Source organism: Schistocerca gregaria, chromosome 9, assembly GCF_023897955.1.
Source record: "Schistocerca gregaria isolate iqSchGreg1 chromosome 9, iqSchGreg1.2, whole genome shotgun sequence".
In the NCBI taxonomy this organism is placed as follows: Eukaryota; Metazoa; Arthropoda; class Insecta; order Orthoptera; family Acrididae; genus Schistocerca; species Schistocerca gregaria.
The window spans coordinates 187,160,958-187,188,357 of NC_064928.1; the positions used below are offsets into that span (position 1 = coordinate 187,160,958).

The following is a 27,400-nucleotide window of genomic DNA, read 5'->3' on the forward strand; positions in this document are numbered from 1 at the left end:
GGAGTGAGTGGTTAGGCAGGAACCTAAGAGGACAGCTTAAATTTCATGCGAGTCAATCGAGGAGTAATAATATTCATATTCTTCCTTGTCATAAAGTCGATCTTGCACCCGTCGATATTGCACGTGACGTCAAAATTACATAACGTTTGCGGGAATTATTGTGAAACGAGCATCACCCGTTCCAAAGCTGAATGAGGTAGAGATAGGTCTACGCGTAATAAACCTTCATTTTTCTCAACATCAGTCACACACTTCATATTTACTGTTAATCTTCGTTACCGTCAAGACACGAAATATTTTTGAAGTTCATGATAGGCGGTAGTAAAATGCCGTGCATGCAGTTAATCTGTTTATCATTCGGCTTCTGCAGTCTGTGGGACATCAGAAACGGACATTGCAAGGAGGTACTGTAACAACCCTTTGTTTTACTGCGCTTTTTTCATTCCAAAGTTTTAAATGTAATTTCATGTATACATCATTACATAGAGCCTGTTAGCTGCCGTACTTGGAATTGCCGCAATTGTTACAATGTCATGAGTCATTTTAAAATGAACTATCCGAAGTGAATATAATTATTTATTTTTAATTTCTGCTACCAGTCACTTGAAAGTAACTGGAAAGTCGCGGGTCACAAACACAGCCATTATAGCCGAGAAAAAGTGAATATATATAGAGTGCTGTATCCCACTAAATGTGGAACATAAGTTTTGGACTTAATTGTAATATTGCAATGACTGTTTGGAAACATCACTTCCGTTTATGCAGATGTAGGCTATTCTGAATTTATTTGGTTAAATGTAGCCGTTGAGACATCGAGCAACTCTCAATTTTACGAGAAGGAAATCGCTTTTGAGCTGTTTCCAGGTGCATAAAATGGCATTCCAGTTATAGGAAATACTTAAAGATAGTAACAACCTAATTATTAAACTCCTGCAACGAACGTTTTTGTCGTTAAAAATCGAAATAGCAAATTCCTTTGCCGACATGAGCTTTCTCAAAAAATTTGCTGTGAGCCCTAACGTACCGGTTCTTAAATTTTATGATCATAAAGCGTGGGTCAGACTACACATAAATTATTAAAAGTTTACGAGCACTTACATTAAAGCTTTCTTTGGTTACATTTGCCGCAAATGATTAATGGACTTGAGATGACGCAGCAGATGCTAATTTTCAGTCAAGGGCCCCATATACAGTGTGGGCTCTATCGCTTGCAATGCGTCACTCGCTTCGACTCCCACCACATACGAGCAATTTTACCAAGTAATTTCAATGCATCTTTCGGACGTCACTTTGCCGTAAAGTTCTGTGGAAAATGAACTACTTTGTTGAGCAGTAATGTCATTTCAGCTCCGTATCTGGACAAATACTGAAATAAATACTTAAACAGGAGCTGAAATTCATTAAATTTTTTGGAACGCCTTCCGTGGGTATTGTAGGCTATATTACAGAACACATTTCAATTTTCGTTGACGCCAATTGTGTTGTGTACATTTTTCCCGTTTGTATTATGCAAATACATCTTACAGCTGTCAATTCCTTTTTCATTTATTAGTTTTTTAGTTTAATTACCAATCTTTACACAATGACTTTGCAATCTCGATGCGTCTACAGAAATGTTACCAGTATGATAGGAGCATTACTGGTTTCCATAGCTCTTATGAATTGAACGAGGAGGGTTATATTAGGGTACCGCATACGAAAAGACAAGGGCCTTAAATTCACCGGTAGCTCTAGTGTTGGAACTTACTTAACATTTTGATTAAAACCTTCAATATGTTGTGACTATAGTTATGAACTTCCCATGAGTTTCTACTTTTCCAACACAAGCTTCAAAATGGTGATCACAGAAAAATCTAAAGAGTACCGGTATCAGTCTTTTTTTTTTTTTACTTTTTTTTATTTGCATTCGTCCTTAATACAAGTGGACCCCACCTTCAACTTCACTTTTCAGAGCGGTAACTATAATTTATTCTAACAAAAATTAGTCATGTGGCAATAACGAGACGAAAAGAAATTGCACCAACACGGTTAATAGCTAGACAAATCGATAGCGGCCATATTGCCACACACAGTCGCCGGCGCTTCGTCACATGCGATTCATCAGATTGCTTGGGAATCAGTATCGATGGTTGCGATTTGCACACAAATGTAGTCTATGGATAGATTACGCGATCTAGTGACGAATTGTTGTGGTCCGTCGCTTTTGTGTGGGGCACTTAATGATGAAACGATTTTCTTTCTTTGTGACATGACGATCACCTCTAAATACTAACGATCAGGCTGCAATCAACTGATAATGCCGGGGAGAATGAAAGTCCTTTGCTGGGCACGGCGAAATAAGCACTTTTGCCATTAGTTAACACACTATGTGGACAGTCTTTACTAAACTTAGATCGTCGGCAATAGTTACTGGATACCCTCCTTGTACTTTTCATATTTAATTTATGTACATGGTTTGCACCAAAATACCCATCGGGGATTTTTTAATAATGTAATATAACGCCATAGAATTTACCCCTTTTTAGTTGTTTATAAGGAAAAGTGTTTACGTGTAGAACTTACGTTGGCAGTGACGGATTCTGTCCAAAATAAACTGCTGAACCAAATCAAAAGCAGGGTTCACTGATGTACTGGAGTTATACAAAAAATAGAAAACACCGCGAGAAATCTGTGCTTGAACATAAATACAGACGCTAGCCAATCCTGCAGATTGTGCTGCGGTATTTGAACACAAATGGCACCTCTGCAATGTCCTCAATACGCTGCAAGTGTCGATCGTGTTAGAACACTTCTGTGTAGTTGACTGCATTATTTAAGAGCTAAGTGAATTCGAACATGGACAGTGTCGATGCTCATATGCTAGGTAATCAAGGCAGCCAAAGCCGAATGATTTGGTGCTTCAAGAGGCACTGTACCGAAGGTTTTACCACATACAGGGAAAACGGGAAAACGTCATCCGCTAATTCGCATAGCAGGGGAAAGTGTGTGTTGGCTGATGCTGATTGAGGGAGAAATGTGACGGAAAAATAAGAGGACGACAGCTGCAGAAGTCATTACAGAACTGAATATGCACTTGCAAACCCTATCAGCTCCAAAACAACACGAAGGGAGCTCTACAAGCAGAGAATTGTAGGGCGAGATGGAATTCTAACACTTATGAGTGATGCAAATGTCCATGACCAGAAATCATGGTGCCGAAACAATTTATCTGGACTATGGAGGTATGGATGAACGTCATTTGGTCGAATGAGTTTTATTTCACTCTGTTTCCAACTTCTGGGCAGTTGTGGACATTCTGCTAGGTAGCATTACTGCCAAGTATTTTGTGGCCATTTTGGCTGATCAGGTCCATCGCTTGGTATGATGTTTGTTCCCCAATGGTGATGCTGTGTACCTCGTAGAGAGGTCTCAGTTCACACAGCTCGTGTCATCCAGGCCTAGTTTTGTGAGCACGAGGATGAACTGTTGCATCTCCTCTGGCCTCATTGAGGGATTGAGGGTTTGTGCTCTACTTTGGAAAGAAGGGTGCGTGATCGGCATCCATCTCCTGAACTCTTGGAAACCATCTGGAACCTCTATTTAACCAAACAATCCTGTTGGTAGAACTTCCACAGCTGAGCATTATAGCGGAGGTTGAAAATACCGCTTCAGTTGGAAATGACTGTATTTTCACACGCCCAGTTTCAGACTGTTATAAGCCCACCCTCAGGTGTCACAGCTGTGCTGTGGTCTCCGAGCGTTGCGTGTACCAGGCACGGTGTGCTGCCTATGAGTGCAGAATGGAGCCTCAGTTCTGTTTTACGCTCATAGGCAGCACACCGTGAGTGGTACACGCAACGCTCGGGGACCACAGCACAGCTATGACACCTGAGGGTGGGTTTATAACAGTTTGAAACTGGTCGCGTGAAAATAAAGTAATTTACAACTGAAGCGGTATTTTCAACCTCTGCTATATTTATCCATTCCAAGATGACGGGAAGACGTTTTAGATGCCAGTGGGCTTATTGTCCCATCGTATTCATGGTACTGTGTTGTGCTTTTGGTGTTTCCATACATTTATCCACCCCTTGTACACAGACTATAAAGTAATAGACCCCGTGTGACAATCAGAGAATCCGACATCTATACTATCTCATCAAAAGCATCCTGACACTCCTGTGAAATCCGGACTTGGTCAGTGGACGTCACGAGATGTAGACCCGCCACTGTAAAAGGAGACAGGCAGTGTTGTGTTTTCAATAGAGCAGCAGTAACAGAAGAACGTGTCGGTCAGGAGAGCACAGTCACTTCCAATGTTGGCTAGTTATTGGATGTCACCTGAGTAACAAATCCATCAGACGCATTTCAACCCTTGTAGAGCTGTCCATGTCAGCTGCTGGTGATGTGATTGTGAATTGGAAACACGAAGGAACAGCCACAGCGAAATAAAGACCAGACATATCTCCTGTAGTGACAGACAGGTTCAAATGGTTCAAATGGCTCTGAGCACTATGGGACTCAACTGCTGTGGCCTTTAGTCCCCTAGAACTTAGAACTACCTAAACCTAACTAACCTAAGGACATCACACACATCCATGCCCGAGGCAGGATTCGAACCTGCGACCGTAGCAGTCGCACGCTTCCGGACTGCGCGCCTAGGACAGACAGGGACCATCCGCATTGCAGGGGGTGGTTGAAAAAAATTCCATGTAATCGGTGGAAGGAGTCACTCGTGACTTTAAAAGTTTTACGACTAATTCCCCTAGCATAATGAATGACTGTTCAAAGGGAGCTATAAAGAATGAAGGGCAAGGGTCGAGCAGATGCTCATAACCTACATACACTGAAGAGCCAAAGAAACTGGTACACCTGCCTAATATTGTGTAGGGCCTCGCAAACATATAGAAGTGCCACAACATGACGTGGCCAATGTCTGAAGTAAATGGTTCAAATGGCTCTGAGCACAACAGGACTTAACTTCTGAGGTCATCTGTCCCCTAGACCTTAGAAAACATCACAAACATCCATGCCCGAGGCAGGATTCGAACCTGCGACTGTAGCAGTCGCCCGGTTCGAGACTGTGGTGCCTAGAACCGCTCGGCCACACCGGCCGGCTGTCTGAAGTAGGGAGGGAATTGACACTGCAGGGCTGTCCATAAATTGGTAAGAGAAGGAAGGGGTGGAGATCTCTTCTGAACAGCCCGTTGCAAGGCATCCCAGATACACTCAATAATGTTCATGTCTGGGGAGTTTGCTGGCCAGTGGAAGTGTTTAAACTTAGAAGAGTTTTCCTGGAGCTACTCAGTAACAATTCTGGATGTGTGGGGTGTCACTTTGTCCTGCTGGAATTGTCCAAGTGTGTTGGACTGTCCAATGGACATGAATGGATGCAGGTGATCAGACAGTATGCTTATGTAATGTCACCTCTCAGAGTCATATCTAGATCTATCAGGCGTACCATATCACTCCAACTGCATATTCCCCACACCATTACAGAACCTCCAAAAGCTTGAATAGTCTCTGCTGACATGCAGGGTCCATGGATTCGTGAGTTTGCCTCCATACCTGTACACATCCCTCCACTCAATATAACTTGAAACAAGACTTGTCCAACTAGGCAACATCTTTCCCATCATCAACAGTGTAATGCTCGTGTTGACAAGCCCAGGTGAGGCATAAAGCTTTGTGTCATACAGGCATCAAGGGTACACGAGTGGGACTTCGGCTCCAAAATGCGATATCGATGATGTTTCGTTGGTTGGTTCACATGCTGACACTTTTTGATGGCCCAGCATTGAAATCTGCAGCATTTTCAGAACTGTTGCACTTCTGTCATGTTGAATGGTTATCTTCAGTCTGTTCTTGCAGGAGTTTTTTCCTGCTGAGCAGTGTCAGAGATTTGATGTTTTACCAGATTCCTGATATTCAGAGTACACTAGTGAAATGGTCGTATGGGAAAATCTCCACTTCATCACTACTTCATAAATTCTGTGTCCTGTCACTCATGTGCCGACTATAATACCACATTCAAACTCACTTAAACCTTGATAACCTATCATTGTAGCAGCAGTAACTCATCTAACAACAGCACCAGACACTTGTTGTCTTACATTGGCATTGCTGATCGCAGAACTGTATTCTGCCTGTTTACAAATCTCTGTATTTGAATACACGTGCCTATACCAGTTTCCTTGCCACTTCAGTGTATTTCTATAGTTAATGTTAAGCATCAGCTGAGGTAGTGTAAAGAGTGATGCTACTGGAAACTGGGTAACAAGAAACAAGTGATTTGGAGTGATGAATTATGCTATATCTTGTGGCAATCTGACAGAAGAGTTTGGGTTTGGCAAGTGCCTCGAGAACATTACTTGCCATCATGTGTTGTGAAGTGGGCCTACAGAAGAGGTTGTGTAGGGGTATGGGCTTAGTTTTCATGATTGGGTATTGTCCCCTTATCATGCTTAAAAATTCGCCAGATGTGGAAGGATATAAACAAGTTTTACAGCATTGTGTACTGTGTAAGGTAGAGGAACAGTTTGGAGGTGATGACTGTTTGGATCACCATGATAGTGCACCCTGTCATAAAGGAACATCTGTGAGGCAGTAGTTTGCAGACAATAACATTTCTCTAATGGACTGTCCTGTCCAGGCTCCTACTTGAATCTAATGGAACACCTGTGGGATGTGCTAGAATGTTGGGTTTGCTCAAGACTCCAGCATCCAATATCACTACTTTCTCTGGTTTTGGTGGAAGAATGGTCTGCCATTCCTCCACAGACATTAAACATATCCCCAGCAGAATTCAAGCTGTCATAAAAGCAAAAGGTGGGCACACTGTATATTAATGTCCACTACCAGCTGTATGGGTACTTCTGATCATATTGTGTACATTTACATCTGTACTATACCATACAAACTAATGAAAGACCTCAAAAAAGAAGAAAGATGCCATAAATCTAAATGTAATACAGCCATCTGACTAGGTTACACATTATATAAAACAGTATTTTTCAGTACGGAAATCAAAGCAGCAATAAGAAAGAGCAAGTGCAAGAAACAGACAAAGTTGAACTAACAGAATCACCAGGACTAGATGGAATAAATACCAAAGTTATCAAAGGCAAAGGAATTCTCTTACAATTAAGAATGCTACATCTCTCTAACGTGTGCCGGGTAAAATGTGTGATACTGGAGGAATGTAAAATAGCACAGGTCATATCATTATATAAGAAAGGCCAAGGAAGTAATACGTTAACTACAGGGGAATAAGTATCCTGAATATTCCTTACAAAATCTACAGCAAAATAATAAGTGAAAGACTGCAAAATATATCATATGTAGTTTTAATGGCTGAAGAAGCAGGTTTCTGAAACAGAAGATCATGCATGGACAGCATTTTTTGCAGTGAAACAGTTAATTCAAAAGAGTTGAGAAATTAATAAGAAAATCACCAGTCATTTGTGGGTTATGAAAAAGCATTCGCCTGAATCCACAGAGTAAAGTTATGGGCAATAATAGAAAAAAGAGTACTCCCTAAACATATGACCCAAGCCCCTAATAGCCTATACACAAACACCAGAATTATAATTGACAATGGTGAAAAGAGAACACCTGAAGTACAAACAAATCAAGGAGAAAAATAAGGGTGTAGAGTGGCATAAACATTATTCAATATGTACATGTGTGACATGAGCATGGAATGGAAAAGAGGTGCAACACCATCAGGCATAAATATTCAGAAGTATAAATACATTAATATGATGTTATTTGTGGATGATCAAGCTATCAAGTGACACAGCAAAGAGAAATTACAAATGACATTGCATAAACTAAATGAGGTAAGTGCCAGGTACAATCTGACTATATCTATAAATAAAACTAAAACCATGATATTTTTAGGTATTCAGCCAGTACAGACAAAAATAGTCCCCAATAGTAAACCAATCAAACATTTCATGTATATATGATGTGACACATCATATGGTCAAGATACAGATATACAGAAAAAAACTAATACTTACCAGTATATTGTGGCACAATAAGAAGTACACTTAAGGGCCAAACGAGGAAAGAGAGACAAATGAAAAGTCATGAAAGTTCCTATTTTATTACATGGGGCTGAGAAATAAAGATTTACAGCAACAAGAAGAATCAGAAATGAAGTTTCTAAGGTGAAAGGCTGCTCTATAGAGGACAAAATTAGAAACTAAGTAATAAGGGAACAATAAGGAATCCAACCAGGAACCCAAAGGCAATCCAATACAAAGAAAAATGGAGGGACAATGCACTTTGTATGCTGCCTTAATGACTTCCTAAACTGGCATTGGAATACAAAGCGCAGGGCAAGAGATGTTTTGGAAAACTGAAGGTGAGATGGTGAGACCAAAACTGGCCGTAGGCCTCACCCTGGAATGGCTGGTAAGCACTGTAAAAGGTACGGCAGTGGTTACTTCCCACTGTAAGTCCTACTAGTTCTAATCTAAAGAATACAATGGACTACATGGGTAGCAGCCTTTGTAAGTTGCCCATCCCTGGCACATTTGGAGTGAACATACAGTTCAAAATCCTGTCGCAAAAGTTTAGCACATCACAGCCTAGCTTGTCACAGAAACTTGGAAGTCTCTGGTTCAAACCTTCTGCTTGAGTCAAAATCAGGAAGCCACAATCAGTTATGGCAACAATGCTGCAGACATTCAGCTTCATTGAAATTCCATCAGCGAGGGACCTTCTCCATTGGTGGAATGACGTAAGTATGACTTTGTAGCCTAGGTGGCAGATGTGATTTGTTCCAATATGTTCCATGATCTGCAGTTGACTGCATCCTATTCCCTCAGTGGCTCCTGGAACCTCTTCAGCATGTTCAATGAGGCTTCCAGGCATACACACCGAGTACATACAAACGCCCTTCCCATCCCTTGTAACATTTCCTTATGCAATACCAGTATTTGCTGTACATTTGAAGTGATGGCAACTGATAGACTTTTAACATTTTGCATTTGCTTCCACTTCGCATGGGAGATAGCAGGTTTCCCAGCATGTGCAGTGAGTCTCCATGTCTCAAGTTTCAGTGGAAGACAGCATTTAGCCCTACCACAAACATTTGGACAAGTACTTATACATCCTTAACTTCCACAGGAGGGGACAGTATCTGAGGTATCTGTGGTATCTCCACTTCCAGACTCTCAGTCGTACTCCCAAAACGCTTATTCAGAGCATCTTCCAGTAGTGTGGGATGATTTCCAGCCACTTATAAACAGAAACTGACTCATCCCGTGCCTTAGAACATCATTCAGAGTGGATTTGCATTCTGCTTCGTGCTATGTTTGCCTGAACAGTGAATAAACTTTGTTGATCCCCTATTAGCTGAGTGTATAATGTGTGCAGGTAGGTAATTGAGTTGACATTTAATCATTCTTTAGTCTACTACATTCAGAAAGACTTTTTTTATTGAGTACTAATCTCTTGTGCAGAGTTTGGTCATAGTGAAAGATATGTAAAAGGAAGTTCCATAGATAATATTGTTTTAAGAACATCAAAATTTTGTTGACACTTTACTTTGAGACCAGTGTGTTGCATTATAAGCTGAACCTGAGAAATTGTATCATTATAGAGCAGATGCAAATGGTCTTCCTTTTAAGAGCATTCATTTTCATTTGCAGGATGTTCAGAAACTCCCGTTACAAATTTCTAGGACTTATATTTTGAACAGGAATCCATGTCCAGAAACATCATCTATGACACTATAGAGCATCAAAGTTATAGGCACCGATGCCTGTAAATGTATGTATATACAAAAATTGTTCTGATATCTCTGACAGTGGAATGCATGTACTGGTACTGTTGTTGCTAAGAGCATAGCGTATGCAACTATCAGACAGTGTAGTATGGACCAAAACAAGGAAAAAATGTCTAGTAAACATGGATTCTAAAATGTATATCTTAGCAACCATGATACATTATCAATAGAGGAGATGTGTTTGACATTAGTGAAGATGAGCAAGTGCTCATCCTGGTTATACATACATTTACAGGTGCTTGTGCCTATAACTTTGACGCTTTGCTGTATCATCGAATTTCCAAAAATAGGCTCCTATTCAAAATATTATGTACTCACTCCCCCCTACAAGCCCTAGAAGCTCGTAATGGGAATATCCAAACAATCTGTAAACATTACAAATTAATTGATATTAATTCATTCATCTTATTTCATAGATCCCATTGAGAAGAAAAACTTTCATGGATATAGAACAAGTCAATGTGTATGTTAACAAATGCCAAGGTATCACAAAAATGTGATCTTTATACTGTAGTAACAATAAACTATCACTACACTGCTTTGCTTGCCCATTGCAGATTCTGAAGCAACTGGAAACGAGTGCAGGTGGCTCTTGTATATAAGAAGGGTAAGGGAACATACCTGCAAAATTACATATGAATATACTTAACATTGAATGTACTCTGAATTCAAATGTAATTGTTCCTAGATAACAGAACGCAGCATGTCATTCTCAATGGAGAGAAGTCTTCCGAAGTAAGAGTGATTTCAGGTGTGCCACAGGGGAGTGTCCTAGGACCGTTCCTATTCACAATGTACATAAATGACCTTGTGGATGACATCGGAAGTTCACTGAGGCTTTTTGCAGATGATGCTGTGGTGTATCGAGAGGTTGTAACAATGGAAAATTGTACTGAAATGCAGGAGGATCTGTGGCGAATTGACGCATGGTGCACGGAATGGCAATTGAATCTCAATGTAGACAAGTGTAATGTGGTGCAAATACATAGAAAGAAAGCTGCTTTATCATTTAGCTACAAAATAGCAGGTCAGCAACTGGAAGCAGTTAATTCCATAAATTATCTGGGAGTAGGCATTAGGAGTGATTTAAAATGGAATGATCATATAAAGTTGATCATCGGTAAAGCAGATGCCAGACTGAGATTCATTGGAAGAATCCTAAGGATATGCAATCCGAAAACAAAGGAAGTAGTTTACAGTACGCTTGTTTGCCCACTGCTTGAATACTGCTCAGCAGTGTGGGATCCATACCTGATAGTGTTGATAGAAGAGATAGAGAAGATCCAACGGAGAGCAGCGCGCTTCGTTACAGGATCATTTAGTAGTCACGAAAGCGTTACGGAGATGATAGATAAACTCCAGTGGGAGACTCTGCGGGAGAGACGCTCAGTAATTCAGTACGGGCTTTTGTTGAAGTTTCGAGAACATACCTTCACCAAAGAGTCAAGCAGTATATTGCGCCCTACTACGTATATCTTGCGAAGAGACCATGAGGATAAAATCAGAGAGATTAGAGCCCACACAGAAGCATACCGACAATCCTTCTTTCCATCAACAATACGAGACTGGAATAGAAGGGAGAACCGATAGAGGTACTCAGGGTACCCTCCGCCACACACTGTCAGGTGGCTTGCTGGATATGGATGTAGATGTAGAAATATTCCTGTCCAAAAGTCAGCAAGGATTTAGAGAGCATTGCTCGCATGAAGCTTGCAATGTAACGGACTGTTGATGGGAGTACAGAAGGAAGTCTGTCGTCTTTTATAGATAGTATCTATAAATAGTATGTGATATGAAGATGGAAATTGTTGTGAAAAAGTTGAATTAATAAAAATGAAGAATCAATAGTAAAACAAAAGGCGAGTACCAGTTTTCATTAGCACACAAAGACCCGGACCTAATATTAACAATGTTAGATGGATGGAACGCACCAAGCCGAGAATCAAGACAATGAGACCAAATTCAGTATCTAAAGGTAAGGTATTTTAATTAGTTTTAGTATTCTGTGAAGTATCATTCTTTTGTCTAAATATTAAGCTTAACATCGTCTGTTGTAGATACAGACCACCCTAGCTGGCGGGGTGTCGTCAATTGATCATCATAATCTCAGGGTTTGAAATAGCATTTAAATGAATTGAAAGTTTGTCGCTTGATATTTGATTTTCACCCCAGACGAAAGAGGGTACATTACAATTGGGGGCTCTTGTCCGGGATCCATTGCATTATTGGACTGATACTCGTTTTATGTTAACAGGTATGGGCTAATAATGTATTAGAAAGAAGAGAAAAACGATCTAAATGAAAGGAAATATAATCTACTGACAAATGGAAGTAATAACCCAACAAGAATAAGAAAAGTAAATAATAACGGACGTGGGACCACGCGGAAAAACGAGATAAGTACACCTATTAAGTTATTTGTATTGTTGACATTTTGGGTGTTTTGTCGGAGCAAGAGTTTCTTAATTCGATTAAAAATGACCGTGACAGACGAGTTGGAACAATATCAGCAGGGGGATAAAAAGTCTATCGAAAGTGTTCAAGCAAGTGCTAGTACAGAAATGGCAGGTAAAAAATCGGAAGGAAAGGTTGAAGAATTAGATATGTCTGCTACGTTGCAATTACTGTTAACACAGAATGCTGAACAATTCGATACTTTGAACAAACAGTTTAGTTGTTTGAATAAGCAATGTTCTGAACAATTTAGTTTCTTGAATAATGTAATTACAGAAAACGCGAAAAGTATGGAAAAGAAAGTGTCTGATTTAGAAGAGAAGCTTTTAAAAGAAAATAGCCAATTGGCTAAGGAATTCTTTAATAAATGTTCAACTATCAGATCGGAAATGAAAGAGACGAAAACCAGTTTGGAGGAGCGGACAGACGAAATTGAAGATAGGGTAGACAATGTGGAAGATAAACTCAATAAAGTCGAATTAACAATGAAACGGGAAGTGGAAGAAACGGCGAAGTATTTTGAATCATTTTCGAGTGAGAGAAAAATTAAAGATAGGGAAATGATTACCACAATTGACTTACATACGAAAAATGTCGATGACAAATTGTCATTGTTCGAAAACAAGGTAACAGAAAAAGTGAAAATTATTGAACATAATGTAGATTCTTGTAACAATGTAATTAAAGACAATGAGCATGAGGTAGTTCGACTACAGAAACAACTAAATGAAATTCGGGCTAATTTAGCTATGAAATCGGTAGCGACTTCATTTAACGGATTTTGACCAGGTACAAAGGTGCGTAATTTTCCAGGAGACGGAAAATTACACCCAGTTGATTTAATTATGAACTGTCGTGACAATTTTTCGCTAGAAATGAGTGACACTGTAAAGATCAAATTTGTTAAAAAATTCTTAGATGGAGAAGCATTGTCGTGGGCTAATCTAACCGCCAGTTCTGATTTAACCTATAGTCAATTCGAAAAAAGTTTTTTGAACAAATTTTTCTGAGCTTCTGTTCAGGCCAACATCAAAAGCGATTTTCTTAATGGGGCTAATTATAAAGAATGTGGTGGTAAAATGAGGGAATTTTGCGAGAAACAGCTAAGAAAGTTGGTGCATTTAGACAGACCTTTTGATGAACTAACGCAAATAGACGCTCTAAAAAGGCGGTTACCAAACAGAATTCAGTGGGATTTGGTATATGGGTCAGATGATTCAGTTGAACAATTTTTTAATTACGTGGAGAAATTGGATCGTGCATTAGAAAGAAGCAAAAGATTTAATGGGCATCATTATGAACAAAATCATGGTGGATGGAACCAAAATTCTAATAATGGGAATAATGGTAGGCGAAATAATCAAAATGGGAATAATCAGCAGGATCGTCAAGGTAATTTTGAGGGAGATTTCAATAGAGGAGAGAATAGCAACTGACGTCAACATGAGAATAAGCGAGGTAATTATTATGGTGGGAACAGAAATAGACAATGGGAAAGTCCAGATAGAAGACAAGATGGGAATGGGCAAGGCCAGTTAAACTAAGAGCCGTCCCAATGAGGGCCTGTCAGTTTGGGACGAACAGATATAATGCTAGAAGTCAGGCTAAGTGGAATCAGAATAGGTATGGGCAAAATGATTGCAGAAAAAGACATTACGTAATAACATAACAAGAGCACCGGAAATTGATAAGAGACCATTTGATAAAAAGTTTTGGCAGAAAGTCAGTGAGGAGGCTATGAGCACAGATAATTCTAGACACATTAGTAATGAAGATTCAGAGGTTAGTGGGGAGATAAAGAATAATTTGTTTAGGCAGGGATAAAGTGATGTTAGGGGGGATGTAGGTGGGTGTTCCTATGTTAATAATAGTTATGATACCTTCGGAATAAATGCATCAATGTATTCTGATGAAATTGCAGTAAATCGAAATCTGAGTGATGTAAAAACTTCTGTGGGTGAGAATGTCAATCAAGTACTGAATAATGAGGTTGTAGAATTAGAAGAAGTAGAGTGTGATGTTGATGTGAGAAGTTGTGCTGAAGTAGCTAAGGTTAGGGAAGTTGAGTCAAATGGTGAGATGTTAAATGATGCTGAGGAGGAGGCAGTTGATGATAGTGATGATATGGAATATAGAAGTGAGATAAGAGTATTTGTTGTGATTAATAATGATGCAGATGTAGCTATGAAGGAGGATGGTAATAGTGTTAGAGAAAATAATCATTCAGTACAAGAGGATCAGGCTGCAGTCACATGGGTTAATACATCACCAGTAATCGAGGGGATAGACAGGGATGACATTAATATTGCGAATGAAGAGAAGGTAATTCTTAACTTAGGAAACCAGGGACAAGAGTTCATTTGTAGATTGTGGGACAGCCTTAATGAGGCTATTAAACATAATATGTTTTGGATACAATTGTTATCCATCTGCGAGAAGGTATATCCTATTTGGTGGGAAAAAGCAAAAACAGGTATAAAATGTAAAGAATTGCCTATGATTACTGATAATAATAATGTGTCTAATTACGTTTGTGTTGAGAATCCTAGTTGGCTTCTGCACTATGTGCAGACTGAAAATAGTTTAGTTTATGTCAAACAAAATGAAGATCTGAATTTTAAAAGCGTAGAAGATGACTTGATGCATGAAGATGTTGGTGAGCAGGAGAGTGAAATTGTAGGAAGCCCATACATGCAAATTTGTATTAATGATTGGACAGGTTATTGTTTGATTGATACTGGAAGCCCGATATCAGGAATCAGTAAAAAATTGAGGGATAGGATAAATAAAAACCACGAATTTGCAGAATTATCAGTAGTTGGGGTTAAAATTAGGGGAGCGACAGGAAGATTCAGTAAAACAGTAAAATGTCAAATTCTTTTGTCTTTCAAAGTCGGAGATGTGGTCTTTGATCAGCGTTGTCTTGTCATTCCGGACCTGAGTGAGGACTTAATTCTAGGTATGGATTGGATAGTAAAAGTGGATATGGGATTTAATTGGAAAAACAAAACTGTCAAATTTAGGGAACCAACAGATAAAAATAAGTTGTATACAGAGAGCTTCATTGAGAAGAATAGTAATAGTCATAATCAGATCAGGGGGGTGGATTATTTAGATGATGGGAGATGCACTGATCCTTTTGAAAACAGACTTCTATTGATGACAAAGATTATCAAAGCATAGTAGAAAATAAGATTGCTGAAGCAGAGAGTTTAACTAGGGAACAACAATCTGATCTCATGGAACTTTTATGGGAATATTCTGATGTATTTAGTGACAGACCAGGCAGAGTGAAAGGGTATGAATGTAAACTTGTACTCAAACCACATGATCCATTTTTCATTAAACCTTATGGGATTCCATTAAGCAGGAGGAAAGCTGTATAAAGGGAGTTGGAAAAGATGCAGACTTGGGGGGTTATTCAGAGGTGTAATAGAGAATATAATAATCCTACCATAGCCATTGCCAAGAAGGATAATAGTGTAAGACTTGTCCTCAATAGATTATTATGTAGAGAAACTGATCATCCTGAAAACATTGATGAATTACTACACAAGTTTGAACATGTAAAGTTTATGTCTAGCCTCGATCTGACCTCTGGATTTCATCAAATACCATTAGCAAGGGAATCTCAGAAATACACAGCATTCTTATATAATGGAAAATTTTATACCTTTAGTGTAGTACCATTTGGACTGAATGTATCTGTTGCAGAGTTTATCAGAGCTTTAGATTATGTGTTGGGAAAGGAATTGTTACATAAATTAACTATATATGTAGATGATATTTTGGTATCCAGTAAAAGTTGGGAAGAACACATAGGGTTACTTAAGGAAATTTGTGAGGAGTTTAGAAAAGGAGGAATGTCACTGAAGTTATCGAAATGTAAATTTGCAGTGAAACAATTAAAATTTTTGGGGCACATTATATCTGACAATGGAATTATGCCAGATGATGAGAAAATTGAAGCAATTGTGAAGTTTCCACCACCTAGGAATAAGAAACAGCATAAGTCATTTCTTGGACTGTGTGGATTCTATAGGAAGTATTGTGCTACTCAGGCTCTTAATGCACCTTGTTTAGGGAATTTGCTTAAAAAGAATACTATATGGGATTGGAATAAAGATTGTCAGATTGCTTTTGAAGAGATTAAACACCAGTTGGTAAATAGTAAAATCTTATGTAGGCCAGATTTTGGGTTGCCTTTCTGTATTATGACTGACAGTAGTAATTATGGTTTAGGGGCACACCTTTTCCAAGTGAGAAGTCAGAATGGGGTGGAAGAACATAGATCTATTGCTTTTGCCAGCAGGACATTGCAGAAACACGAGAGGCAGTACACCATTACAGAAAAGGAACTATTAGCCATTCATTGGGCTTTCTCCAAATTTAAGAATTAATTATTGGGTCACGAGGTGATAGTCTTTTCAGATCATAAAGCACTATCCTACTTAGAAGAATGTAAATTACAGCATAGTAGAATCACGAGATGGGCACTTTTTCTTCAGCAGTTTAACTACACCATCAAATATATTAAAGGTGATGAAAATTGCATAGCAGATGCTCTTTCAAGGCATCCTTTGGGAGAATCTATTGGTGACAATGGTGATGAAGGAGGGAATAAATTTAAAATTATGTATTTAAAAGGGATAAATGAGGAGAAAGATGTCGTGAAAATCTGCAGTGACATTAGACGGTTTCAGAATCATGATGAAGAGTGGAAACTGATGAAAAGTTATATTGGAAAGAAGGGAAAAGAAAAAGTAGGGCAGTATTACAAAGTTCATAGGGGAATATTATTTCGGAGGATGAAGGAAGATAGTGAGGTATGGAAGTTATATTGGCCATATGAATTTGTCAAATTACTTGTAAAATATACCCATGAAAGTTATGGTCATTGTGGGGCAGCAAAATCTATACAAAAGATTCAAGAAAACATTTACTTTTACAATATGGCGAGGACTGTGAGGAAAATCTTGTCCACTTGTGACTTGTGTCAGAGAGTCAAGGTAACCAATCAAACAAGTAGAGGTCAGATGCAAAATATACTTCCGAAACAGCAGCTTGATGTTGTAGCAATTGACTTGTATGGGCGACTGCCAACCACTAGAGGAGGGTTTATGTATGTTTTTGTAGTGGTGGACTTATTTTCCAAATTTATTAAGTTGTACCCATTGAGGAATGCTACTAGCAAAAACATTATTTCATGTTTTACCCATGACTATTTTAAATGTGTAGGTTTACCCAAGGCAATTCTTAGTGACAACGGATCACAGTTTACATCCAAAAGTTGGGAAACATTTATATATAGAGAGGGGATCAACCACATACTTATTTCAGCTTATCACCCATCCAGCAACCCAGCCGAAAGATATATGCATGAAATTGGGAGATTATTTAGGACTTACTGTCATACTGACCACAACACTTGGATACATTACATTAGCAAACTTGAAGATGTGATGAATAGCTTACAGCACAGTTCAACAGGATTCTCTCCACATGAGATACTTTATGATAAAAAGCCACCAAATCTTATTAGTGAATTGATTGAGTGTCCAGCATGTAACAGCTTGTCAAAAGAAGAAAGAGAGGAGATTGTAAGGAACAACATGAAAAAGCAAGGGGAAATTAGGAAAAGTAGACATGATAAGAGCGGGAAAATGTGCGAGTTTAATGTGGGAGATTTAGTCCTAGTGAAAACAGTAGAAAAGTCAAAATCATTGTGTGGGGAACTTAAGAAATTCTTTGATATTTATATAGGACCATTTGTGATATCTGAGAACCCACATCCAAATGCCTATAGGTTGATCTATCCTGAATCTAGAAAACTTTTTGGTCTACGTAACATCACGGAGTTGAAGCATTATAAAAATCCAAGCCAAGTTTACAGTGTCACAATTTTGAAAACTTGGGACTCTGTCTTGATCTGTATCTTTGCTGTTTAATCTTGCATTTTGCTTTGTATATATTTATGGTTATTACAATGAATATCTTATGCTCTTGCCTTGCATGATGAGTGCAAAACTTAAATGTTTCTTTATACTCATGTGATTTGAAAATATAGATTTTTAATCTTAGTATCATTGTGTTAGTGTAAGTTGATGAGGCCATACTTCAACTGTTTGAATATTGCTATGTGTCTCAAAAGAGCTTATTCATTTAGACATTATGCTTAATATCTTTGTTATTGATATTTATTATACACAGTGTAAACTGTTTGTAATATTTTGTTACTGAAGATCCTTTATGAAGCAGACTTTATGAGTAACTGACCAACACACTCTTATGCTAAGTATTTGTGTTGAGGAGAGAAGTTTTCATGTTTCTATTCTTGTTTATGCTTATGGAGTTTTAACTTTTGTATTATCATTTTTATTGCATAACTTTCTCTTGTCCAAGAACTATGGACTTTTAACGCAGTATTGGGCCATGTTGCTTCAAGACAGATCACTAGTCTTATCTTGTTTGAAAACATGTGCACTGTGCACATAAGTAGATACCTGGACAGGCATTTACTCTTGAACAAGTGAAACAATTATCATTTCTGTGAGAAACTTACCTGAACTATAGTTTTAGAACACTTAAATATGCTATACATTGTTTTTCTTGTTGAGGCATTACTCACAAAATATGAGTACTTAAGTATAATAATTTGTACCATTGCCTGTTGTGAGGCTTATCTACTATTACCTCAAGTATATATGGATTTAATAGGATACCATACCCTTTAGAAATGTACATTTTGATTTACTGATACCTAACAAGAACTGGAGAGAAATAACAGTAAATGAGATTTTTCAGTAGTAAACTTTTATTCGTGAATCCTTTTTATGTAATATTTAAATTTCTTTATGCCTTGCATTATTACTTCGTCAAAATTCCGGAGGTGTGACGTTTGTTCTATACCACTGAGACATCTCTTTTGAAACTTACCTTGCCACTGACAATGTTGTGTCTGTAATACACAAACACTTAGGTAATTCTGTCAAGATTTGATTCTGAGATCTATGAAATAACTGTGAAAGCAGTCTATATACAGGGTGTTTCAAAAATGACCGGTATATTTGAAATGGCAATACAAACTAAACGAGCAGTGATAGAAATACACCGTTTGTTGCAATATGCTTGGGACAACAGTACATTTTCAGGCAGACAAACTTTCGAAATTACAGTAGTTACAATTGTCAACAACAGATGGCTCTGCAAGTGATGTGAAAGATATAGAAGACAACACAGTCTGTGGGTGCGCCATTCTGTACGTCGTCTTTCTACTGTAAGTGTGTGCTGTTCACAATGTGCAAGTGTGCTGTGGACAACATGGTTTATTCCTTAGAACAGAGGATTTTTCTGGTGTTGAATGAAATTACCCGAAACCTTTGACAACGTGTCTGGCGGAATGGCTTCACATGCAGATGAGATGTACTGCTTCAGCTGTTCAATTGTTTCTGGATTCTGGCGGTACACCTGGTCTTTCAAGTGTCCCCACAGAAAGAAGTCACAGGGGTCATGTCTGGCGAATAGGGAGGCCAATCCACGCCGCCTCCTGTATGTTTTGGATAGCCCAAAGCAATCACACGATCATCGAAATATTCATTCAAGAAATTAAAGACGTCGGCCATGCGATGTGGCCGGGCACCATCTTGCATAAACCACGAGGTGTTCGCAGTGTCGTCTAAGGCAGTTTGTACTGCCACAAATTCACGAAGAATGTCCAGATAGCATGATGCAGTAATCGTTTCGGATCTGAAAAATGGGCCAATGATTCCTTTGGAAGAAATGGCGGCCCAGACCAGTACTTTTTGCGGATGCAGGGACGATGGGACTGCAACATGGGGCTTTTCGGTTCCCCATATGCGCCAGTCTGTTTATTGACAAAGCCGTCCAGGTAAAAATAAGCTTCGTCAGTAAACCAAATGCTGCCCACATGAACATCGTCGTTATCAATCCTGTGCACTATATCGTTAGCGAATGTCTCTCATGCAGCAATGGTAGTGGCGCTGAGGGGTTGCTGTGTTTGAATTTTGTATGGATAGAGGTGTAAACTCTGGCGCATGAGACGATACATGGACGTTGGCGTCATTTGGACCGGAGCTGCAACACGGCGAACGGAAACCCAAGGCCGCTGTTGGATCACCTGCTGCACTAGCTGCGCGTTGCCCTCTGTGGTTGCCATACGCGGTCGCCCTACCTTTCCAGCACGTTCATCTGTCACGTTCCCCTTCTGTTGAAATTTTTCAAACAGATCCTTTATTGTATCGCTTTTTGGTCCTTTGGTTACATTAAACCTCCGTTGAAAACTTCATCTTGTTGGAACAACACTGTGTTCTAGGCAGTGGAATTCCAACACCAGAAAAATCCTCTGTTCTAAGGAATAAACCATGTTGTCCACAGCACACTTGCACGTTGTGAACAGCACACGCTTACAGTAGGAAGACGACATACAGAATGGCGCACCCACAGACTGTGTTGTCTTCTGTATCTTTCACATCACTTGCAGCGCCATCTGTTGTTGAAAATTGTAACTACTGTAATTTCGAAAGTTTGTCCGCCTGAAAATGTACTGTTGTCCCAAGCATATTGCAACAAATGGAGTATTTCTATCGCTGCTCGTTTAGTTTTTATTGCCATTTCAAATATACCAGTCATTTTTGAAACACCCTGTATGATAAAACTGTACACTCTAAATGACATTAGAAATCTGGAATTAATCACTTACTGAAGACATACATTGAAATTGCAGATATCAAAATGCTGACTATTTCACTTACTTATGCACAAAGCTATGAACCTTTGGTTTTGTTGTGTGGTCAGCTCAGTAGGGGTTAATGAAATGGGGAGTAGACGTCATGTCTTATGACATAGGCAACTACACTAACCACAAATTTACACTTGTGAAGTGACTTATATGCTACGATATGGATATGTGACTGCGAGAAGTTATGACCAGAGTATCCTGTCTTTACTACAAACTATGTGAGTTGAAGTATGAGGATGAAAAACTGCAATTAATCTTGAGTGAACCAGCGTTCATACTCTAATAGTGATGGTGATCCTGTTTTGCCACAGTTGTGTATACTATGTGGTTCTCATGGAGACACATAGACACCGTGCGCCTTGGTATTGGTTGGACTGCTGCATACTGTGTAGTCTTGCGTCCTGTGCATATGGCCAAGATTGATTGAAGGCTGAGTATTGGTGGCAGAAGGTGGATGATTCTGCAATATAATTAACTAATCTACATGTTTTATGTGACAAAGGAACTGGGTATGGAGAGAGGACTACACACTGTACATAGATGTACACTTTACATGATTACACATTGCCTATGCCATGAGTAGAGGGAATTTTCATATATATGTATTTATATTTTCTTTGAATTTTAGGATTAGAAGTGTGTTTGCTATTTTATTATCTTATATTGAAAAACTGACCTGATCAAGCAATTGCTAGCTTCTGTCCTGATCAGTTGAGAAAACAACAACACTTTTATGTGGATAGAGCTCTGTATCTCCGCAGATTTATGTTTTACTGACTAACTCTGAAAGAAATTGACCTTGTATAGACACAGAATATGAGATAAGGGTAGGTTGGATAAGTGTCAGCATGGAGTGGATTAGGATTAGAGGATAAAGTACATGCAGGAACTGACAAACACAAAACTTTGTGTAGTATTTACAGGTATTCACTTTATTACTATTTAATTTATATTTGTGAGAAAAGTATTTTCCCACTAAATTTGACGGGGTTTACAGATTCTCATTGCAATGCCACCTCTGAATTTGTACATTTGAATTATTTTATACATATGTACAAGTGAAGCATGCTACCACTGATGATGGCTGGGTTAACATGATCCCATTGCACTGCCATTTCTAAGCTCTCACTTTTTAGCTATTTTACATTACATTATGGAAAACTTATTGATATGAGGACGCTGAGACGCTTATTTAACTGAGATTGTTAAAATGATACTCTTTACATCAAAAAAAATATTAGCCACATATTTCTCAGTAGATGTCTGAACTAAATTGAAAATAACCTTTTTAGCTGATGTTAAAACCAAGTTGATATAAGACCACATTTATCTCTTTTATGTCTTTTATGTCATTATATAAATATGTAAGTGAACTCTGGTAATCAAACCCAGTATGGTAGGGAAGAGGCATCCTGGGTGAGATACCAATGTATTTATATGTGACTAATTAAGTGTTGTATGATTTCAGGAAAATTACCATGATATAATTTGACAGATGAGGCGATTAAGGGGACAAATTCAAGAGGAGAAGACCAGCAGAAAGAGATGAGAAGACAACTATTGAAGATTACATTAATTACAAAAAAATAAAATAAAAACCAGTGGTTCGTTGCTTTGCGTATCTGTCGAGATCTCTTGCAAAATACTTTTGAATGAAATCTCGAGGGGGGTGTGTAATGTAACAGACTACTGAAGAGTGCGATACCACCCTTATAGTCGCATCTGCCCTTGCAGTGTCAGTGCTCCATTTTCATTTCTATGATTTTTTTATTTAACATTATTGAATGTAGTATTTAATTTTGCCCAAATCTTTTTATTATATTATTCTATAATGTGACTTTATTTGTTTATTTCTGGAGAATATGTTGGCACCAGTGTGAGCCAAAGACATTCGTGTGTGAAAGGTAGAGAGTTGGACATTGTTAAGGTGACTGTTGGAGTGAGTTAGTTGGACTGTTGTGGGGAGAGCGTGGTTTTGTGAGGTGGACTATTGATGGGAGTACGGAAGGAAGTCTGTCGTCTTATATAGAGAGTATCTATAAATAGTATGTGATATGAAGATGGAAATTATTGTGAAAAAGTTGAATTAATAAAAATGAAGAATCAACAGTAAAACAGAAAGCGAGTACCAGTTTTCATTAGCACACAAAGACCCGGACCTAATATTAACAATGTTAGATGGATGGAATGCACCATGGTGAGAATCAAGGCAATGAGACCAAATTCAGCATCTAAAGGTAAGGTATTTTAGTTAGTTTTAGTATTCTGTAAAGTATCATTCTTTTTTCTAAATATTAAGCTTAACATCGTCTGTTGTAGATACAGACCAACCAAGCTGGTGGGGTGTCGTCAATTGATCATCATAATCTCAGGGTTTGAAATAGCATTTAAATGAATTGAAAGTTTGTTGCTTGATATTTGATTTTCACCCCGGACGAAAGAGGGTACATTACAAGCTGAACTCACCCTTTTCTCCCATGATATCCTGAGAAACATGGATGAAGGGCAACAGGCAGATTCTATACACCTAGATTTCCGGAAAGCATTTGACATGGTACCCCACTGCATACTGTTAATAAAGGTCCCAGCATACAGTTAAGATTCCCAGGTATGTGACTCACCCAGACATCTCTTAAGTAACAGAAAACAGTATATTGTCATTTACAGCAAGAAGTGTATCATAAAGACTTGCTCAGGGAAGAGGGATAGGACAGTTTTTTATTCTCTACATACCTAAATATTGTCACAGACAAGGTGAGCAGCAATTTATAGCTGTTTGCTGATGATGCCATGGTGTACAATAAGGTGTCATGATTGAGTTACTGTAGTAGTATACAAGATGACTTAGACAGAATTTATAATAGGTGTAATGAATGGCAGCTTGTTCCAAATGAAGGAAAATGTAAGTTAATGCAGATGCTGTAACATTCAAATACAACATTGGTGTGCTGCTGACACAGTCACATTGATTAAATATCTAGGCCTAACATTGCAGGACAATATGAAATGGAATAAGCACATCAGGTTGGCAATATGGAAGGCAAATGCACAGCTTTGTTTTATTGGGAGAGTTTTGGGAAATTGAAGCTCACCTGTAAAGGAGATGATGTATACAATGCTAGTGCAACCAATTCTTTAGTGCTGTTTGAGTATTTGGGATCCCCAGGAAGTCTAATCAAAGGAAGAATTCTAAGAACTTCAGAATTGTGCTGCTAAATCTGTTACTGATATGTTCAGTCAGCACACAACCATTGCGGAAATGCTCTGTGAACTCAAATGGGAATCGATGGAAGGAAGATATTGTTCTTCTTTTCTAAAGAACCTCTAATTAATTTAGAGACATGGCATTTGAAAATGACTGTAGAATGATATTACTTGAACCAATGTACATTTCATGAAAGGGTAACAAAGATGAGAGAAATTAGGGCTTTTATGGAAGCATATAATCAGACATTTTTCCCTTTCTCTGTTTGCGAGTGGAAGAGTAAAGGACTAATAGTGGCACAATGTACCCTTTGCTATGCACCATACAATGGCTTGCAGAGTATGTATGTAGATGTAGATCTAAAATACTATTCATGTTTATCGCCGTTTCAGTTTAATCAAGTAAATTAGTATGAAAATGGTACCATTGAGAAAAGCTCCTGTCTCCTCGTTTTTAGTATATGGCTGTTAGTAGCTTAATCTTTAGTTAGTGTCTTTTGTTATAGGATGAAATTAGTAATTGTTTTGTAACTTAAATTTTATTTTTCACTTTTAAACAAATATAAATTCAGTACTGATTATAGGCATTTGAGGTAACAATTAATAGTATTCTTAAAGGATCTATTTGCAAAGTCAGCCCTTAATTAATTCTAAAGTAAATAACAGTTTTGTCAAAAGTATTGTTTGCATAATGAAATTTGTTAATTCCATCATTTAAACAAATAATACAGCTTAACCCATGTAGTAGAAGAAAGAAGGAAGTTTTCTATGTATTCAGTTAATTGAATGAAGTAATTTTTAGTTGTAATTTATGTAAATTAAATATTGAACAATGTGTAGTTTCAGCACCTATGATTGTGAGGATGTATATAAGGGCCCGATTTTTGATCCCGAGACAGTCAGTCCACTGCCGAGCTTCAGAGGTGAAACCCATAATGGCTAGATCAGCAACAATGCATCAATGTAACTGTGAAATAAGTGTAACACAATTAGGCCACATGTTAAAAGAATGGCAGTGTCTGTTCCAAACGTATCTTTTTATTCTTCACAAACTGTGAACTATGTGGTAGGTTTTTACTGCTCATAGATGTTCAACATTGTCAAAAGCTTTCTCTAAGTCTACAAATGCTAGAAACGTAGGTTTGCCTTTTCTTAATCTTTCTTCTAAGATAAGTCGTAAGGTCAGTATTGCCTCACGTGTTCCAACATTTCGACGGAATCCAAACTGATCCTCCCCGAGGTCTGCATCTACCAGTTTTTCCATTCGTCTGTAAAGAATTCGCGTTAGTATTTTGCAGCCGTGGCTTATTAAACTGATAGTTCGGTAATTTTCACATCTGTCAGCACCTGCTTTCTTTGGGATTGGAATTATTATATTCTTCTTGAAGTCTGAGGGTATTTCGCCTGTCTCATACATCTTGCTCACCAGCTGGTAGAGTTTTGTCATGACTGGCTCTCCCAAGGCCGTCAGTAGTTCTAATGGAATGTTGTCTACTCCGGGGGCCTTGTTTCGACTCAGGTCTTTCAGTGCTCTGTCAAACTCTTCACGCAGTATCGTATCTCCCATTTCGTCTTCATCTACATCCTCTTCTATTTCCATAATATTGTCCTCAAGTACATCGCCCTTGTATAAACCTTCTATATACTCCTTCCACCTTTCTGCCTTCCCTCCTTTGCTTAGAACTGGGCTGCCATCTGAGCTCTTGATATTCATACACATGGTTCTCTTCTCTCCAAAGGTCTCTTTAATTTTCCTGTAGGCAGTATCTATCTTACCCCTATTTATAATTTGTACAGAAACCAGATGGCAGTAATAAGAGTCGAGGGGCATGAAAGGGAAGCAGTGGTTGGGAAAGGAGTGAGACAGGGTTGTAGTCTCTCACCGATGTTATTCAATCTGTTTATTGAGCAAGCAGTAAAGCAAACAAAAGAAAAATTTGGAGTAGGTATTAAAATTCATGGAGACGAAGTAAAAACTTTGAGGTTCGTCGATGACATTGTAATTCTGTCAGAGACGGCAAAGGACTTGGAAGAGCAGTTGAATGGAATGGACAGTGTCTTGAAAGGAGGATATAAGATGAACATTAACAAAAGCAAAACGAGGATAATGGAATGTAGTCAAATTAAATCGGGTGATGCTGAGGGAATTAGATTAGGAAATGAGACACTTCAAGTAGTAAAGGAGTTTTGCTATTTAGGAAGTAAAATAACTAATGATGGTCGAAGTAGAGAGGATATAAAATGTAGACTGGCAATGGCAAGGAAAGCATTTCTGAAGAAGAGAAATTTGTTAACATCGAATATAGATTTATGTATCAGGAAGTCGTTTCTGAAAGTATTTGTTTGGAGTGTAGCCATGTATGGAAGTGAAACATGGACGATTACTAGTTTGGACAAGAAGAGAATAGAAGCTTTCGAAATGTGGTGCTACAGAAGAATATTGAAGATAAGGTGGATAGATCACGTAACTAATGAGGAGGTATTGAATAGGATTGGGGAGAAGAGAAGTTTGTGGCACAACTTGACTAGATATAACTGTGTACTATTGGGAGGAGGGGGGTCGTGAACAGTGACAGTAAAGAACTGTGAAACGCAAATGTGCACCTGCAGCTACATCATTTAAAGTACTCAGTGTTGAACTTCCACCCAGCCATTTTTGCCAGTACAGCAACATGGTACGTCAGCACCAAGGACAATCAACAAAATAATTAAGCAGGCGAGCACTGCAAGTTGTTTTTCTACAAATGTATGAACATTTTGATCAATAACACATAAAACAAGTTTTCTATGCAGTTAATTCTGTGAGCACATTAGCACTAGCTGAATTCATTCATTCACACATCATGTAAATTCCACGCAAAGCTGAGTCTTCAGGGATATAAACGACTCAAGTTATGCATCAACAGATTGTAAAGTATAGTGACAAAGTGGTTGTTGGTGAACCTTATGGAAGTAGTCTGCAGTAGCTGCTTCAGATTGTTAATGTGTAACTTGGAAAATTCCAGATACTGAAAGAAATAGAGTGGTCCGTATCTTCAGCGACCTCAAAAAAGCATTCTATTCAATGAACCATACTGTGCTGCTTCATGAACTAGACAGCTGAGTCATCAGACAAAGTGCTTGGGAGTAGCTCAGGTCTTAGCTGACAGACAGAAAGCAAAGGGTAATCATAACATCCAATACCTTAAAAGACTGTGCTGCTTCATGAA

At 38.4% G+C, this 27,400-nt stretch overlaps 1 protein-coding gene across 1 annotated transcript in view; it reads left to right on the top strand.

Moving 5' to 3' along the window:
* Window positions 1-245: 245 nt before the first annotated feature.
* LOC126291494 (uncharacterized) overlaps window positions 246-27,400 on the top strand; it is a 43,417-nt gene continuing 16,262 nt past the window's right edge. Inside the window, exon 1 of the mRNA XM_049985002.1 lies at window positions 246-404. Within this exon, the coding sequence (XP_049840959.1) occupies window positions 309-404 (96 nt within the window). The 5' untranslated portion in view covers window positions 246-308. The remainder of the gene's footprint in view (window positions 405-27,400) is intronic.